The 18015-nt window shown below is 39.3% G+C and overlaps 1 protein-coding gene across 3 annotated transcripts in view; it reads right to left on the bottom strand.

The window, feature by feature from the left end:
* Positions 1-18015, bottom strand: part of ccser1 (coiled-coil serine-rich protein 1) — a 126166-nt gene that overhangs the window by 61504 nt on the left and 46647 nt on the right. For all 3 annotated transcript variants that reach the window (XM_028579254.1, XM_028579255.1, XM_028579256.1), the window contains exon 8: positions 16058-16135. In XM_028579254.1, coding sequence (XP_028435055.1) covers positions 16058-16135 — 78 coding nt within the window. The remainder of the gene's footprint in view (positions 1-16057; positions 16136-18015) is intronic.

Below are 18015 nucleotides of genomic sequence, written 5' to 3'. Positions count from 1 at the left end.
AACAGTTACAAAGTGCTTCACAGCAAACAAAAAGGAGATGATCATAAATGATTCAAAAAAAATGTCATTACGTCACATTACAATGTGTTTGATGTCTATGATGTATTCATGTTTATGACTATAATTGTGCCGCGATTGTTATTCAAGTTGTTGGTCTTATTTATTCAATGCACAAATTAAGTTCCTTAAAGTGCTCATATTATGCTCATTTTCAGGTTCATAATTATATTTAGAGGTTGTACCAGAATATGTTTACATGGTTTAATTTTCAAAAAACACCATATTTTTCTTGTGATGCACACTGCTGCAGCTCCTCTTTTCACCCTGTGTGTTGAGCTCTCTGTTTTAGCTAAAGAGTGAGACATCTCACTTATATTCCATCTTTGTTGGGAGTCGCACATGCGCAGTAGCTAGGTCAGCACTACAACCCGGTCAGAAGCAGAGTATGAGGTCGTGCCATGCTAGCAGCTAGGCGAGCATTATAACATGTTACAAAGTGACGTACGATCGTCACAGAAGTAAAGGCTGGACTACAACAAAGCTGTTTGGAGCAGTTTGTGAACAGTGTTTTCTGTTGGAGATGGTAAGTCCCTTTGGGGTGGACTTTGGGCTTTTTCACTTTGTAAACCTATAACATGCACAATAAAGATATATAAGACAATAAAGGAAACATAATATGAGCACTTTAAATAAAATTATTTGACATGTCTTCTGTTTCAAAGTTACTGAAGTGAAACAGCAAAAATTAAAGTCTGCCAACCTGATTTCAACTGGCATGGTTTACTAAAGCTCAGTTATCTGACTGTCCAACAGCCAGGCGGGAGCTGCCAGAAGATCTCAGGCTACACAGTGACTCATGGGGAGGTTGATAATCAGAAATGTAGCTGGGCTCCAAACATAGCAGTTTTGATTAAAATACTCAACTTAATTCTAAAACTGACAGGTAGCTAAGCTGTGAACAGAGAGTGACAAGTAAAAAGGGGAGAAGAAAAGAAAGAAAAAGAGGAAAAGAATAAGAGAGCCAGATAAAAGGAGCGATAAGATGCAGAGAACAAAATGACAGACAGACAGACAGAGAGACAGACAGACGGTTGTTACCTCTTCAAGGACAAAAGCAGGAGACCAAATAGGGGCAAGAAAATAGGAGGGAAATGAGGGGGAAACAGGAGGAAAGGGGATAGAGAGAAGGAGAGGACAGAGAGGGCCTGAGGCTGAGCATGATGCTCTAAGACCGTGGGGAGCCATCTAGCTATAGGACAGACAGAGAGTCAGAGGGAGACCACAGGGAACCATATAGCTACAACACCGTCCTTTAAATAACCTCTCTGATGCAAACACAGACTGCTTTTGCAGCCTTTTGCCTACGTCACCTGAAAATGTAAAAATGTAACCTGTACATGAATGTGTTATATATGACTGTTATGATGACTACATGACTAGAAGCAAAAAATAATAATAATTTAGGAAGCATACAAATTTGTTATATGGGCTGCATGATGAAAACACTTGTTGAGTGTGTGTGTGTGTGTGTGGGGGGGGGATGCTTTTCGGCCATCTGACAAGCACTTTGGTTGGAGTATAACTGTGTTTCTGAGAAAGTGTGATCTCATTTCTTCCCAATTATACCAATAAACTCTTTTTCATCCAACTTGCAGCTAAACAGCTGGTAGCCATGGTTCACATATTCTAGGGATTATAAAAGCCAATATACTAGGGGTGGGAAAAATAATCCATTCTTAGATGCATCGCGATTCTCTCTAGAACGATTCGATTATCGATTCTGATAATATAATAATAATCATGTGTGTGATTTTTATTTAAAAGTTACAAGTACAAGTACAAATCAGAAAACAGAGAGACTGAAAGAGGATGGGATAATGGACAACAACTTAGAGTTTAGGCAAGAGTGCAGAAAAAAAACACACAAAAATGGCCAAAAGGAAAAAGAAAATTCATTTTGTATATATAAACATTGTGGTGGCAAATTTTATTTTAACCATTTGTTTAATGATATTAACCATTGGTTTAATGATTGTTTTATAACGCCACAAGATTTAGCTTCTTCATGTGTAGATTCAAAAGGCTCCAAGTGAAATAATACTATAGCCCAGTAGAATTATTTAGTTTTACTAGTTTGAACCTTCTCACATTGTTGACTTTTTAGCAGACGAAGTATAGAAGGCCACAAACCATGTTTCCTTCTGCCTCCTGAGATAAACTGTTGTTTAGGCTAATGAAAAGAACAGGAGCAGAGGGGAAGGTAAGACAGTTAATGATGTCTCTTTTCAACTATGGCCATACTAAAAGATACATTTAGAGGGGTGGCTTAACAGAGTTTCTTCACTATATGATGTTTGGATGTTTAGACTTTAGGTTAGAAAGACATTTTCAGTTGTGCTGTGTGTACCTTTGAAACTGTGTTTTCTCCATTTGCAAATGTAAATAAATACTCAAAGACCAAACTTTGGTTTAATTCTCAAACAGTCGTTACTCGTTTTGATTTTATCATGAATATCACTAACGCTGCTGCTTCAAGGAAAACTTCCACCACAACATGATCTAATAATTAGGCAAAACACATACGCTGTTCATCTACTTTATCACATTACATCTGACCACCTCATGTTTCATGTTCCAAGAAGCCAATTCTCCACCTTTAAACATGACTGAGCCTCTGACATGGAAGATTACTGTGAGAGAAGGTGACTCTCACAAGCGTGTTTAAGGTTTAAGCATGGAATGACTACAAAATAAAAACCTCAGTGGACAAAACATTTCATTAAAACGTGTGTGTGACAAATACTGTATATATGTCAAAATCGAAGCTTTGTCTAGCTGATTGTCTAGAAAGTGATTAGCAAACTGAGTAGCAAACTCAGATTTATATGTATATTTTTTTTAAATCACGCCTGGAAATGTACATAAAAAAATTGTAGCATTGAGATGCATTGATAATCGGTTTAGAATTGAATCGTTGTCCTCTGTCCTCTGAATCAGAATCGAATCCTGAGGTGCCAATCGATTCCCACCCCTACAATTTATTCAAGATGTGCAAGTGTCTCAAACTTTTTCGATGGGTTTTGTTTTCTGGCTTCCTTATTTTACAGGGCTAACTGATGTTGAGGTCTGTATGGGGGCTTTACATAGACACAAGATAATGGTCGAGGAAGAAAAAGCTAAAAGCTTCACTAAGTGCTTCCATGGTGATAAAAACCTATAAAACAAAACCTTTCCCACTCTGAAATGAAAAACAATTAACAAAAATAAAACCCATGCTGTATTGAATCAAAATAGATTTTATTTACTTGGCTTTACAAGAGAGATACCGGTACTTATAGATAATAAGGATATATATTTTCCTTATGCCAGAACACACACATCACCAAAATTACTAACATGAGATGTGGATGGGACTGAAAAATCACAACATGCTGTGACAATTACTGCATTAGTCAGCCTCTAAAATTAATCTCACCCGAATAGGACTGAAGGCTGTTCTAAATGAGCTGTCTGGCTACAACGCCACAGAGTGTATGTGTTCATGACATTGCATGTATATCAGTAATTGTGTCTCTCAGTGTTCAGAACAGGCTTATGACTAAATCCATGTAGACTTTTTTGACTTGCGTGGTTTGTTTAGGGGTCAGGCAAGACCTTAAGAGTATAAACAGAAATAAAGAGAAGATGATGGGTATAAGATGTGAGAGGAATACAGAAGGATAAGAAAAAGAGAGGGATAATGTACCTCAACTTGGCCACGCAGTTTTTAAAATGGACTGGACATGCTCATATGACCTCAATGTGGTGACCTACAATTAAAAAAAAAAAAAAAAGTGTCCTGGCCTAACTTTGTTACCATTAAATACCCATTGCTGAGGAACCATACCATGTACTACCCTACAAAAAACATTCAAAAAGAGAAAGACAATAACAAACGTAAACCTACAATGAGAAACTCTATTGTGCTTGCTGAAAGAAGCACCACAATGTGCATTTAGTCACCTATCAGATGGAATTCCAACCAATTTCAAGGCTGAATTGAATGGAAAAGGCTGTGGAAGAAGAGTGGGGCATGCGAATTTATTTCTAATGTGATTGGAATGGCCTCGGTGGGAATAAATGTGATCAAAATCATTGGAGTGCATCCACTTTATGTGATTTTGTATCGCGGTTGAGGCCACTCTATCCTTGCAATCAGCAAGCAGCAAGTTGAAGAGGGTATGAAGATAATTACATTCTCCTTGTTAGCAGAAATTATTCAATTTGTTAACTTTTTTGACAAACGCATTTGGGAAAACCAGAGTTTTTTTTTAATCTATTATTTTAACACCCCCTTCAATTTGTTTAAGAAGTTGCCTATCTATAAATTGCAGGAACATCTGTGTGTGTGTGTGTGTGTGTGTGTGTGTGTTATGCGCATATCTCTAGAACCGGTAGTCCGATGGATTTCAAACTTGACAGGTGTCTTGCTACGGGCACAAGTAAGCGTGGTGCCAAGTTTGACGTTGTTTGGATTAGAAATGCAAAATATATCGTTAAATAAAAATCAGTAAAAGAGGCACAACATTGGCTTTTGCCGCTCTAGCCGCTGGCCACTCCCCCTCTCAGCCTGAGGACCGCAGACAGAGAGCAGCGGAGCTTTGGCACACATGCAAAGCACAGCCAGCTACAGACAACAAGTGGCAGCGAGACTTATCTATATATGTGTGTCTGTGTTTGAGGGCGTTTGGGGGGAAGGTAACCTCCACATCACACGCAGACGCCACATGCAGAACGCTTTACAACAGCAGGGGGGACTCTTTTCCTGCTATTGTATTAAATTGCTGTGAGCTGGCAGAATGTAACGTAATCTCGGAGATTATTCCTCACAGTGCAATACGAGAAAATCTCAGAGCTGAACCGGGCAGACACATCAGTTTTCATCAGACTCACCCTGGGTCGGGTTAATTAAGTCTACTGCTAATTTACAACACTAATAACATTACGTTCACCAAAATACCCCCGTGAATCAAATCCATACTTCACCGTTAACCATCAAGCCACTAGACCTGTATGGAAATGAACACCTCTGCCGAAATGTTAAATTTGTTAATGATCATACAACACAAGACATCTCTCTCTCTCTCTCTCTGTGCGCGCACGCACGCACGCACACACACACACACACACACACACACACACACACACAGTCCGGTTCTGGTGGTTGATGAACGCAGATATATGCTGATTAGCTCTCATAACAGCCGGGTGGAGGGGCCATGAGTCCATGAGGCTAATGTCTGATTACTCCACATTTTCATTGTGATATTTTGTGATTACATTCTGAATCTGCAGCGTTCTCGGTCAGGTAAATATATAGCACAACGTCTTTCTCTGATGTAGAAGTAGCCTACACTGTAAGTCAGTAGTAGGCTATACATTGGAGTTGCATATTAAGTGGTTTGGGGTCCTTCTGTAAGTAATTTTGGGGTATAATTTGGTTTTGAAGAATTCTACAAGCAGCAATACCACAGGTCAAGCAATCGCCCAAGAATCATACATTGAAATCTAAATATATCATAAGAAGCCACAGCAGGTTTGATATGAGATCTTTAGTAAGACCTGGATTGAACAGAAGTTTCTGACATGACTAAATAGAATGAACACAAAGACAACTATTTCTGAGGCCATCTACATACATATTACAAACTAGGGGTGCATGATTCAGAAAATGTCACGATTCGATTCAAAAAACAATTTATTTATTTTTTATTAAAAAATATGAATCAATTTTTGGAATTCTATGAATCGATTTTGAAATCGGTAGAGCTTGAATCGCGATACGAATGTAAATCGATTTTTTTGCACACCCCTATTAAATACATATGTCTTCATATATGCAATTGTTCCTTGTGTCCAAACTGCTATAGATCATTATATAGGAGTTCTGACCATGTTTTGAGTATAGATTATGGTCACAGGTGAAACATTACAAATTAAACTACAGTAAATTGGAAAATGTGCTTACAATACAAAAGAAAAAGAACAGTAATGACTCCTTGGCATTTTACAACCTGTGAATTCTACCGGCTTATGTTTTCTTCTGAAAATTCAAAAAGCTGAATCTGACTAGTATCATTTGAAATTTAATTTATTCGTTTGGAACTGAAGTCCAATCAAATTTGATCCTTACTGAAAATTCAACTCTCTATATATCCTCACATTCAGTTCTCACAATTCAGATTCAGATCACCAAATTCAATTTCAAGTTACTGAGACAGACATCCGGGTAGTTGGAGGATGAAGGAAGAACAATCGAGCGCAGATCGATAGATAGAGTTCTGAAGATCCACAGTACTCCTCTTCGGCTAATCAGCACCTACGTTTTGGAGTACAGAACCTGCCATGAAACGAGGAAGAAGTGCTTGCCTCGCCTTGACCCAGAGCAAAATGGCTACAGGTGTGGTTAGCCATATTTGAAAATACATGTTAATTAATTTAAACATTTGAATGGTTTACTTTGTACATCAGCAAGGCTGCAATACAATGTGATGTAAGAGCCAGTCCCCTGAGTTTATACAACATGCTTCCACATTAAAACACAAAATAGTAAATTATTATTTGAGTATTTTTATCAACTCTAATATCTGATAGTTTGTCTCATTTCTTTTAGCGTTTATATAAATATTAAAGTTAGTTTTGTTTGTGATTTAAAACTGTAGCTTTATAATAATGTGCAGCAACAAACAAAACAAAGAGACTAATTAATGTGTTAATACAAAGAATAATTATAATCAGTTCACAGATCAGAGTCCAAACAGAAACTTCAACCTTATGAACTAAGATTTTCTGCTTCAAAGTGAAGTTTAAACAGACTGAAATGTCCAGACTCACTCCTCCACTATTTATTCATTTATTTCTGCATGTATTTATTAATTTAACGAGACTTAAAGTCATGTTTCCTCATCCACAGTCCGAGTACCGCCAGACTCCCTTTAGGAAACCTCTGATTTAAACTTCAGCAGGCTGTGACAGTCCGCTCCGCTCAGTCCAGTTCTGATTCTCCCGGGCTTCCCTTCCCTCGAGCGGGTTCAGCATTACGGCCCGGGTCTCCAGCTGCGTGGTGTTGGTTTTGGCTCCCAAAAAGCAGGCAGTGAGCTCCAGATTCTGCAGCCGCTGACGGACTCTGCTGCCCCGCTCTAGTTTCTCTCCGTCTGCCGGCCGCCGACAAACGCAGTGGAACTTCCCGCCGAATATATACGTACAGGTCGTCCTGGATTACGTGGAAGATCCTCTTTATCACCACTCTGTCTTTGGCCGGTCCGATCTGGATCAGCGGGGACCGGCGCAGCAGCTAGGCGAAGCTTTGTTCCTCCCCGGGGGAAGAGACGCTGCCGCCGACCACGGAACTCTCCGCCTCCCGCCGCCGCCGGAGCTCAGATTGCAGGTTGAAGGTGGCACGTAATATATCATAAAACACATTCTCACCTGTGAAATGTTATCCCTTGCCGTTTATTTTTTTATTCATTTCTGTCGTTTGTCCATAAACAGCACAACAGTTTGGCATCTTTAGTGCTGATGATCCTGCGCCACTGAACTCTATCGATCTGCGCTCGATTGCTCTTCCTTCATCCTCCAACTACCCGGATGTCTGTCTCAGTAACTTGAAATTGAATTTGGTGATCTGAATCTGAATTGTGAGAACTGAATGTGAGGCTATATAGAGATTGAATTTCAGTGAGGATCAAATTCAGATTCAGTTTTTCAATGCAATGATTCAAATTAAACAATACAATTTCAAATTGTGTGATACAAATTCAGTTTTTCAATGCAATTATTCAAGTTTAGCAATTCAAATTCAAATATAAATGATTCAAATTCAGTTTCTGGTGGCACATATTTCAGCCCATAGATTTATGTCCATTAGCACATTTCCTGTTGGTATAAAATGCTAAAGCTGTTAAATTCTTTGTACACTTACTGCCAAAATAGTGCTCCTAAGTGGTGTGCTTAATATCTTGTATGGAGCTGGATAACAAAAACGGAGTACAGAAAGTGCCACAATGTAGGCTGCTCAAGCCAAATGAACACTGGATAAAAGTGACACAAGTCTAAATTTAAGAGGTCAGTCCTTGGTGTGGTTATATGGTGTCTCATATGGCTGCTTGGACAACCTACAGTAAAGTGCCTTACTCTACCTAAATCATGACTGGATTAAAACAAAACATGCACATACCTGCGCACACTGACCCAGACATTAAGTATCCATGTCTTTTTCTGTCTGCTTGCTGTCTGTGGGCCTGACTGACTATAATTATGACATTAGCATAGTATTTATGCAAGCTGACAGAAGAGGGCAAGAGAAGCAGTTTAAGTGTAAAAAAGAGAGGAGGTGATGAATAATGTGTCATTTGCACATACAGATACTGTAGAGTAGCAGAATGTACAATTAAAATTCTTTGACCTTTGTCACCTGTCTTTATAAATTTACTCAGTTGTCAGTTGACTCTAAAGACTGGGTCACCAATCTCTCTCAAGTATGCTCTGATTCAGTAGCTTTGAAAAATAAAAGATTCCGTGCATCTGACACAATATGCTGTGATGCTGTAACTCTCCTGTATAAACCAGAGGACATGTTGTGTTTTTTGAACAGCAGCACTCTTCGGATACTATAGGTACTCTATCTGTCCCAAACACCTTAAAAGTCAGTAAAGCTGACACCTCGCACAGAAACAGTTGGGCAACCCGTCAAACCAGTTTTGTTATATTTATGCTGTTCGAAATAAATGAGAGATGTCACCTGCCTAGATGTCCTAAAAATATAGCAAAAGCCACTGAGCTGGATTTATCACTGAAACCTTTTAAATATATAGCATAAGAGGTTATACAAATTAGGCTAATTAAATGCTGTGAAATACTGTACTTCTACTGTATTTCATGTTGCTAAGGCAGGAACCCACAGACACATCAATAGTAAAACAAATGTATGTATGTGTGTGTATATATATATACACATACATACACTGTATGAGATGACAGAAGCTAGTTACACAAAGACAAGCTTTAAATGTGGCTTAGATCTAACAAGTAGTCAGACTTCAGATATCATTTTGAGTATTTTGACTAGGACTATTGTCTATGTGATCTGAGTGAATTAAAGCTCTTTTAAAACTGAAAGGCAGCCTTTAAATCTGCTCAACTCCACTCAAACCAGCAAAAAAAAAAAAAAAACACTTGCCTTCTTGAATCATTTTAATTGCCGTAAGGACCTTTTGCTGGGAATATTCAAAGTTAAGTGTTGTGGCAGCAAAAGATTATGTATGTATTATTCAAATCTATTGCTGCAGTCTCTTAAATCTCTTTCTGTAGTCATTGCTCACTCCATAACTCTGTTTTCTCTTTTATCAGAGGGTGTAATGGATTGCTACTTTAGAAAGACAGCAGTTAAGTGTTGAAATAGCCCAGGGCAGGTAGTTAACTTGAAACTTGTCGCTAAGTACCATCAGTCTATTTTGTGATCCAATTTTAATTTCTATTTAAAACAAACAAAACAACAAGATAATGCTAATATATAAAAGACCCAGTAAGCTACCATACTCCAACCCCCCGCTGATGACACGGAGCGTCAGAATGTATTGACCGCTATTTGAATATATTTGAACCGACTTTTTTTTTTTTTTTTTTCTTAGATTTTTTTTTTGGGGGGCTTTTCCCTTTAATATACAGTGACAGTGGATAAACCGGAAAGGGGGAAAGAGATGGGGGACGACACGCAGCAAAGGGCAACAGGTCGGACTCAAACCCACGCCGCTGCAGGACTCAGCCAACATGGGGCGAATGCTCTTCCTGGGTGAGCTAGAGGCAGCCCCGTGAACTGACTTTTTAAGATACTGGCGTAATAAATAATGTGACATGTAAAAGCCCTATTCAAATTTCACTATTAAATGTTAAGATTTTATCTCAAGAACTCATATCACGGAAACACTGATATGGAGGAACAGACATTTTTGCAGAAAATATGAAATTCAGAAGGACAGCAAATCCAAAGAACTCTTTTGATCACCTGTCCCTCTCTTTCACACATTAACACACTTCAGTTTGTGACAGTGTGTGTGAGAAACTGACAATCCTAGCTGTTAGTGTGAGGCTCAGACAAAAGACAGAAACAGTGTTTGGGGAAGAGGTTACCTGGAATGAGAGAGCCAAATAAGAGATTGACAGATTATACTGGCAGTCTATTTTGTGCTAAAGCTTTTCCTAAACATTTTATATAGTTTTGTTGAGTGTGAGGATGTGTGTGTTTATGATTGCCTGTTTGCATGAGTTTGTTATGTGTATAGTGTGTGTGTGCCCATTAAACCTGTATCTTTATATATATTTCTGCACACATGTATCTTTTTAACCCTCTCATACCGTGGCTTTGGCATGGAGAATGGTTTATAATCATGAATTTGCAGTAATTATAATTATACATTATTAATTTCTAAGTATGCAGCATGTGACACAATGATACATGTTTGACTATAAAAATAAAGTTCCTAATGTCTGCTAAAACTAGAGGTGTTGAAATGATTCAAATAATCGATGCATCGAATCGTGGACATGGACGATGGTGCATCGATAATCGGCAGGCTCATAATCGATTATTTCTGTTTACAATTTAATGTAGGCCTAACAACATTTCTGTTTACATATTCTGTTATGTTTTGCACATTCAGGAAGTGCCATGTGCTCAGTGCTGTAGTTTTATGTATCCAATTTATTTAGTATTAGAGCACTGCAGAATGTTTTGTTTTTGAAGCTTGAAAAGCTATGAATTAAATATCCTACATGGCTTTAATAGAAAAATGTATTTGACGCATCGTGATGCATCAAGATATCGAATCGAACTGAATCGCTGACATGATAATCGTAATCGAATGGGGAGATCACTGAAGATTAGCTAAAAAAAAAGGTGAATGTACACAAATGACTAGGAATTATGTACAAAACGCTGTCCTAGACACACTGGCGCTCTGAAAACACCTCTGGCAACCGCTCTAGTGTGAGATTTTTACTCCAGTGTTCTAAAATACAGTAAAACACTTTAACTGGGACAAAATCTGGTAAAACTCATGTCATATGCATTGGGTCTAAATTAAACTGGGGCGCACTGTGACACTGCAGCCTCTCAGGTGGCTACCGTAGATTTTTTTTACACCCACAGAGTCGTTTTCTGGAGTGTCAGGACAAATACTCCTCTTCTTGCCCCTCCCTCAAACCCTCTTTTTCTTCCTTCCTTCCCGCCCCTCTTTCTCTACCGCCCTCCTCCTCAAACCCTTCCCTTGTTTTTCCTCTCTCCCCTCTATCTCTTGCGCTCCCGTATTCATTTTATCCTCTTTTACCGAGTTATCTAATTTAATGTCTTCTAACGGAATGCATTTCCTTTATATACACTTCAACTACAGCTTCCACATTTTCCCCTAAAGCCCTTCTTCCTCATCCCCTCGCTTCTCAATCTATTTTATAGTCAAGTACAACAATGTCCTATTCTCAGCATTGCAACTATTTTCTCATATTGTCCTCATGCAATAGGGTCTCTCCATCTTTATGTTGTTTCTTTTCCATGCCTCCAACTCTGTCAAAGGGTTAGCCTTTGCCTCCCACCTTCTTATATATATATATATATATATATATATATATATATATATATAATATATATATATATATATATATATATATATATATATGCACTCACATTTCCTCTACCATTTTCAATCTCCTGCCTAACCTCAATTCCTTAAGCTCTTGCTGTTTCCTCGTGCTCTTTATAGCAATCTATATGCCGCTGCCACTCCCTTTTGAAAAGCTACAGTCCCCTCGCAGTTAGGTGAGGAGAGGTTCATGATATTTAACATGAATGCTCTATCGCTAATCAGAAAAAAACAATACTATGATGAGAATTTTGTCCAGTTTTTCTTAACACTTGGATGCCAGCTGGTGCTTGTTCTTCAATAAAGGTTTTCCAAACAAACATTTTTAAGTCTGGTGCATAGCTTCCTTAATCTTTAACAATGAAATGAAAAGTATTTCAAAAATCTTAATCTCCACATTTTCTTCCACCCAACTAAGTTTCATTAAATATCTTGTAATATGTTGAAACATTACCTCCATACAAAATAAAGCCGAAAGCTCCGGTTATAGTTAAGTAAGTTAACCTTGTTCTTAGAATATCTTTATCATAGACACCATATACATTCCCAAAGTAAAGAATTAATCTCCATGCTCATTTCTAACTAGTTTGTATCACTGCAATACCTTTAACACAAAGACTGCCAAACTTCAAAACCTACTATAGAGTTGTGATGGATCCGTACATGTTTGGCAATAATAAAGCCTTTTCCACAGACTTTTCAGATTTTTCAACCTTTGGATCAATCTGTATGACTGGATAGTTGCATATTTTTGTTTAGTTTTTCAATTATTTTTTGGTTACAAATCAAGTATTTTTGGACAATTTATTCAGACATTTACCCTGATTTTCTTCTAACCTCTCCTGATCAAATTTTCTAGTTGTCCACCTTCCCTGTCTGTCTATCCGTGCATTCCTTCATGAGGGAGTTTGAGCCAGAGCTGCTGTCTTCATGCTTGTCCCACCATACACCATTTTTGTTATCATCCAGCTGCCACTGATACGCCAATTTAGGTGAATAAAAATGGCATGCAATCACACAAACAAACATCCACTCTCACTTACACACACACAAACAAAATAATTTAAACAAACCAAGACACGTGACCAATGAATTGTACCAACACAAAATACTGAATGTAGCCCTATGTAAAAACACACAGTGTTACTCAGATATAAGTGAATGCACACACTCACACACATACACTAGCACTCTCAATAAACAGCCATGCTCAATATTTGTTGGCACTGTATCAGAGTTTGTGGTTGTGATTTACAGGAATACATTTTAAGGGGCTTTTACTATTCTGTACCTCCATGTATGTGAAGGAAGTGGGGGTGATTTAAAAAAGAACCACAAAGTTGAGAAGTCTCGTCCCTACTGCTCCTCTCTCCTCTCACGGTCTAACAAGAACTCTGCTGCCACCCAACTAAATCCCAGAGAAAAGCTTGACAAAAGCCCTCCCTTGGTAAACCTAAACCTTGCGCGCACACACGCAAGCGCACACTTGAGCACTCACACACACACACTCCCTGCAGCGATTAATAAATCTCATCTAGATCGCACGGCTCCGATGGACTAGGTTGACAGAGGGGGTCTAGGGCCTGTCAAGGCAAGCAAAGCACTTTGCCCCTCTCTCATTCAATTTATCCCCCCTTCTCTTTTCGCAAATCTCTTCTTCATGTTTATCTCTCGCTCTCCCTTCCTTGCTCCTCTTTCTTTCTATTTGATCTCTTCATAATTCATTAGAAGATAGTGTGGAAAAAAGGCTGTTAATTGTTCTGATAAGGGTAAAACTGAAGGAGACACATGGATCAAAGGAGGATTCAGTTTTATATTTTTGATCACAGGCAGACTGCTGTGTTCTTTTAATTGAACCAGCTGGCTCCATGTAGTTGAGGGTTGTGTGAGTAAATGTTGCAGTGTATAGTTTAATTTGTAGCTATCCTAAAACACAACAACAAAGCTCCACAAAAATGTATAAAATGATTGCATGAACTGTATTTTGCTGTAACATTTCAACTGCAGGTGTTTATTAATCTTTTGACTCACACTACACGTTTTAATCGGCACTTCTGCAGAACCCGCAACTTTTATGCTCACACTGTACAGATCAATCGACCTATCACAACATGGCTGCTCACACTGAACCCAAGCAGGGCTCCAGACTGCGACCAAATGGTCGCATTTTGCAACCAAAATTTGAGAATGTGCGACTGAATTTTACATCCAGTCACACATGTGCGACCAGTTAATTTGCCCCCTTTTTTTACACATTAAACGTGGAAATTTCGGTACCTGAGAGTTCGTAAGTGCAAGCTTATCTGTCCTCTCTGCATATGACAGAGAGCGGAGCTCCGGCGCGTGCGGGCGTGCGCACACACACATGCGCATAGGTGCGGACAGAGCAAACTACTCTGCAGTTTTGTTGAAGTCACAGTTAGTCACGGAAATGCCGACAAAGTGGTTGCAAGTGTGGTTACAGTTGTTCAAAACTTCACGCAGACAGCGTTTGCTGGCGCGTCTGCGATATGATATTAACGGCGAGGCAAAAGTGGTCGCGATGCTGTTGATGTACACTTCCTGACAAGCAGGCACAAAATGTGGTTAATCTGCCCTGGGGTCTGACTGACAGGCTGAGGCTGTAAGGCAAGGCAGCTTGATTTCTACAGCACCTTTCAGCAACAAGGCAATTCAAAGTGCTCTACGTGAACAGTAAAGAGCAGTTAAAAACGGTCATGATGAAAATAAAAAAGAATAATATACAAATACAAGAATAAAAGAATACAGAATACAAGTTACATCCATCCATCCATCCATCTTTGTCCGCTTATCCGGTATCGGGTCGCGGGGGGAGCAGCTCCAGCAGGGGACCCCAAACTTCCCTTTCCCGAGCAACATTAACCAGCTCCGACTGGGGGATCCCGAGGCGTTCCCAGGCCAGGTTGGAGATATAATCCCTCCACCTAGTCATGGGTGTTCCCGGAGGCCTCCTCCCAGCTGGACGTGCCTGGAACACCTCCCTAGGGAGGCGCCCAGGGGGCATCCTTACCAGATGCCCGAACCACCTCAACTGGCTCCTTTCGAAGTGAAGGAGCAGCGGCTCTACTCCGAGCTCCTCACGGATGACTGAGCTTCTCACCCTATCTCTAAGGGAGACGCCAGCCACTCTCATGAGGAAACCCATTTCAGCCGCTTGTACCCTGGATCTCGTTCTTTCGGTCATGACCCAGCCTTCATGACCATAGGTGAGGGTAGGAACGAAAACTGACTGGCTTTGCCTTCTGGCTCAGCTCTCTTTTCGTCACAACGGTGCGATAAATTGAATGTAATACCGCACCCGCACAAGTTACAGTGAGTAAGAAATGAATAATTATTCAATCAAGGTTGTAGGGACGGGTTTGGGAGGAGAGAAGGAGGGGTTTTAGTTTTTTATTTTAGTTTAGTAGCCTAAACAATGCATTTTTAGTTGAAGTTGAATTCATTGTAATTGTAGACTGGAGACTAGAGCTGGTATATTTTTTAAATATTTGTATGGTCATGACAGCGATGGTGCTGTCAGTTTACCTTTTATGTTGCATCTTCAAAAGTGCACAATAAAATGTGAAACTAAATTTGAAACAGCACATTGTAATTTCTATTATCAAAGTGTTTATTAGTAATACAGTGGAAATTAGCAGAAATGTGAATATTTGGTTAGCATGTTGATTTACGGTGTGTGCCCCTAAATTTTCTGGTTGCGCCCCTAAAATTTTCAGTTGAGGGCCACTGTGCTCTTAGTGAAAAAAGTTAGTCTGGAGCCCTGCCAAGCACAGAACCGTGCTTAGTTTTGTTCATTGGCAATTCCAATTATAAGATTATTCAAACAAGAAAACAGCGTCCTCAACAGTGTTGACAAAGAGAGAGAAAGGCTGAATTCCTTTGTGCTTTGTCCTTGTCTACTAAGAAGAAAAAGACAAATATGGAGTCGCGGATGGAAGATGAAAACAATATGGTCTTTGTTATGCAGCAAAGTTCAGTTTTATAATACTACAGTCTCCAGGCTTTGAGCCACAACATATACAATACTACTCCAGTACCATTAAAACAGCTGACCAGGCAATTTTGACAACTCTGGCCCGGTTCTTAAATTAGTCTGGCAGAATTCGAGGCAGAAATTGGGCTTAATCTGTACGTCTGCCGGCTTTATAATTTTTATAAATTTAAACATTCTCTTACTTAAAAGACACTAAGGTAAAATGTGAGTGTTGCTTAGACTCAAACTTTTTAACAGATGCTAATGATATTTGGTCTAAAGTTGGCTCAAGCCTCTCACTAAACACTCAGGAAACTCTTAAAAGACAAACATACAAATTCAGTATTGTTCACATGCATACAGTAACATAAAATGGTCTGCTTTAGATTACCTTAAATGGAAGGGACTTTTCACTGCAGGGGCTAATGGGTAGAGACTGGAGGCTGCTGGCAGGACTTGTCTCTGTGCTCTGCAACAGACAAAAACGTAAAAATAACATCAAGATAAGGTTTGTGAGTGCTGTTGATAAGCTAGGGATGTGCACGGAATGTTTTTTACAGCAGGATCCGTCACAGTTTATACGGTTTGGAACAAAATGCATCATGCAACATCTGCAAGTAAGTAATTTCATTTTGTTGTTAAGCAATATTGGCAGACACATTACACATAGACAGCTGGATACTCATTCGATAAGAAATTATAGAGGTATAGAGGTATAATACACTAGTTTTATCAAGATAGGTGCTTATTTAAGCTGCATCATCCAAAACCTAAGTGTAGTAGTCATTTTCTACAGAATATCTGCAGGACAATATTAAATCTAGTCTTTTGATCTAGATTTGAAGCACCTTTGGTTCATAAAGATGTAGGACAATTGGGTTTTAGAGAACTTTCTTGTATAAATACCTTCTTCACGTTGTAACTTTTTTAACCTGGTTTCTTACATAATCTCTGTGTTTTTAACGCCAGCTGTGATCAGACATATTTTGGCTCTGCTCCTCGACACAGGTGTCTAGTGGGCAGAGAGCGGGGGCAGCTAGAGGTTCACACACACACACACACACACACACACACACACACACACACACACACCATATGGTGCATACGTTCATGTGACAAAGGGTGCACGTGCTGTCACATGCAAACACAAATGTGGACGCACTTACACTCCTTAAAGAGAGCAGATGCTGGTCTAAATGTCACCTGTGAGGGCTTATGATCGGACAGATGGTGAAGCTGGAGAGGATAAAATCATGTCTTCAGGTAAGACTGCTGACATTGATGTAATGCTGCATGGTAAGGACATGGCAGCACACACTAGGAGGATATGACAAGATAAATGACAAAGATGTGACAAGGAACAGGGAAATGTAAAGTAAAACCACCCACTTAGTTTGCTATTTCTTGTTATCTCCTGCCCTCTTGCAGATTTGCAGTATATGCAAGCCAATTTGTCTGTTGTTTAAGAGAGATGACAATACACTCTAAAAAGGAGCTTTTATGCTAAAACTCTGATTTTGTTTGCACATATTTTTGGCCTAGTTTCAGGTTATGAAGGTAGCTCTGAGAAAATTCTGAGTACAAATCTTTGCACAGCAAAAACTTGATGGTATATGAGTTTGGCTGACCTTTTAAAGAAGCATACCTCCCTATTAGAATTATAGGTGTGCTATGGCGTCAGGCCCTCAATATGTCATCGGTGATCAATGCCTTTACACATGTGGAGCGACAGGCACACACTCAAACACTCTCTCTCGCTCTCCCTCTAACACATACACATTGTCTTTAAGGTCACCCCTGTCCCACAGGCCTTAACACACAACTGTCCCCACAATTAGATGTGGTTCAGTAAAAAGCCTTTTAGATTTGAGAAGGGGAAAAGCTGCCTAGGAGCTCTGGATTTAATGACTTGCACAACCCAGAAGCTAAATGTCTAAAGATGACAAATGGCCTAAGAAAGGAAAGCAGGTTTTGTAGTTTGATACACCCCTTTAATCCCATTCACACATCAGTTAAATCAAGAAATGAAAACCTTCAAATAACTCAAGGTGCATTAACTCTCGCTCATTGACATTTGGCTTTTTATCAGAAGGCAGCACACACTTAACAACATAGTGTCGTGCAATGTAGTGGCAATCAGTGTGGGTGATTTGAATTCAAAATACTAGTATACTAGTATTGCTAAAGTTTTTTCCTTGTTTTTTTAAACCTGGGCTTCAGGAGTTCTTGTGTTAAACTAAAACTATAAAGAAATGGTTTTGCCTCTTTCAACAAGTGTAGTGATGACTGTAGAGATGAGTGCCACTGCCTTTAATGTAATAAACAACAGCATTTTCCACTATACAATAT

This window comes from Perca flavescens, chromosome 5, assembly GCF_004354835.1.
Source record: "Perca flavescens isolate YP-PL-M2 chromosome 5, PFLA_1.0, whole genome shotgun sequence".
Lineage (NCBI taxonomy): Eukaryota > Metazoa > Chordata > Actinopteri > Perciformes > Percidae > Perca > Perca flavescens.
Note: the sequence above shows the minus strand (reverse complement) of the source record. Positions and strands in the feature narration are given on the sequence as shown.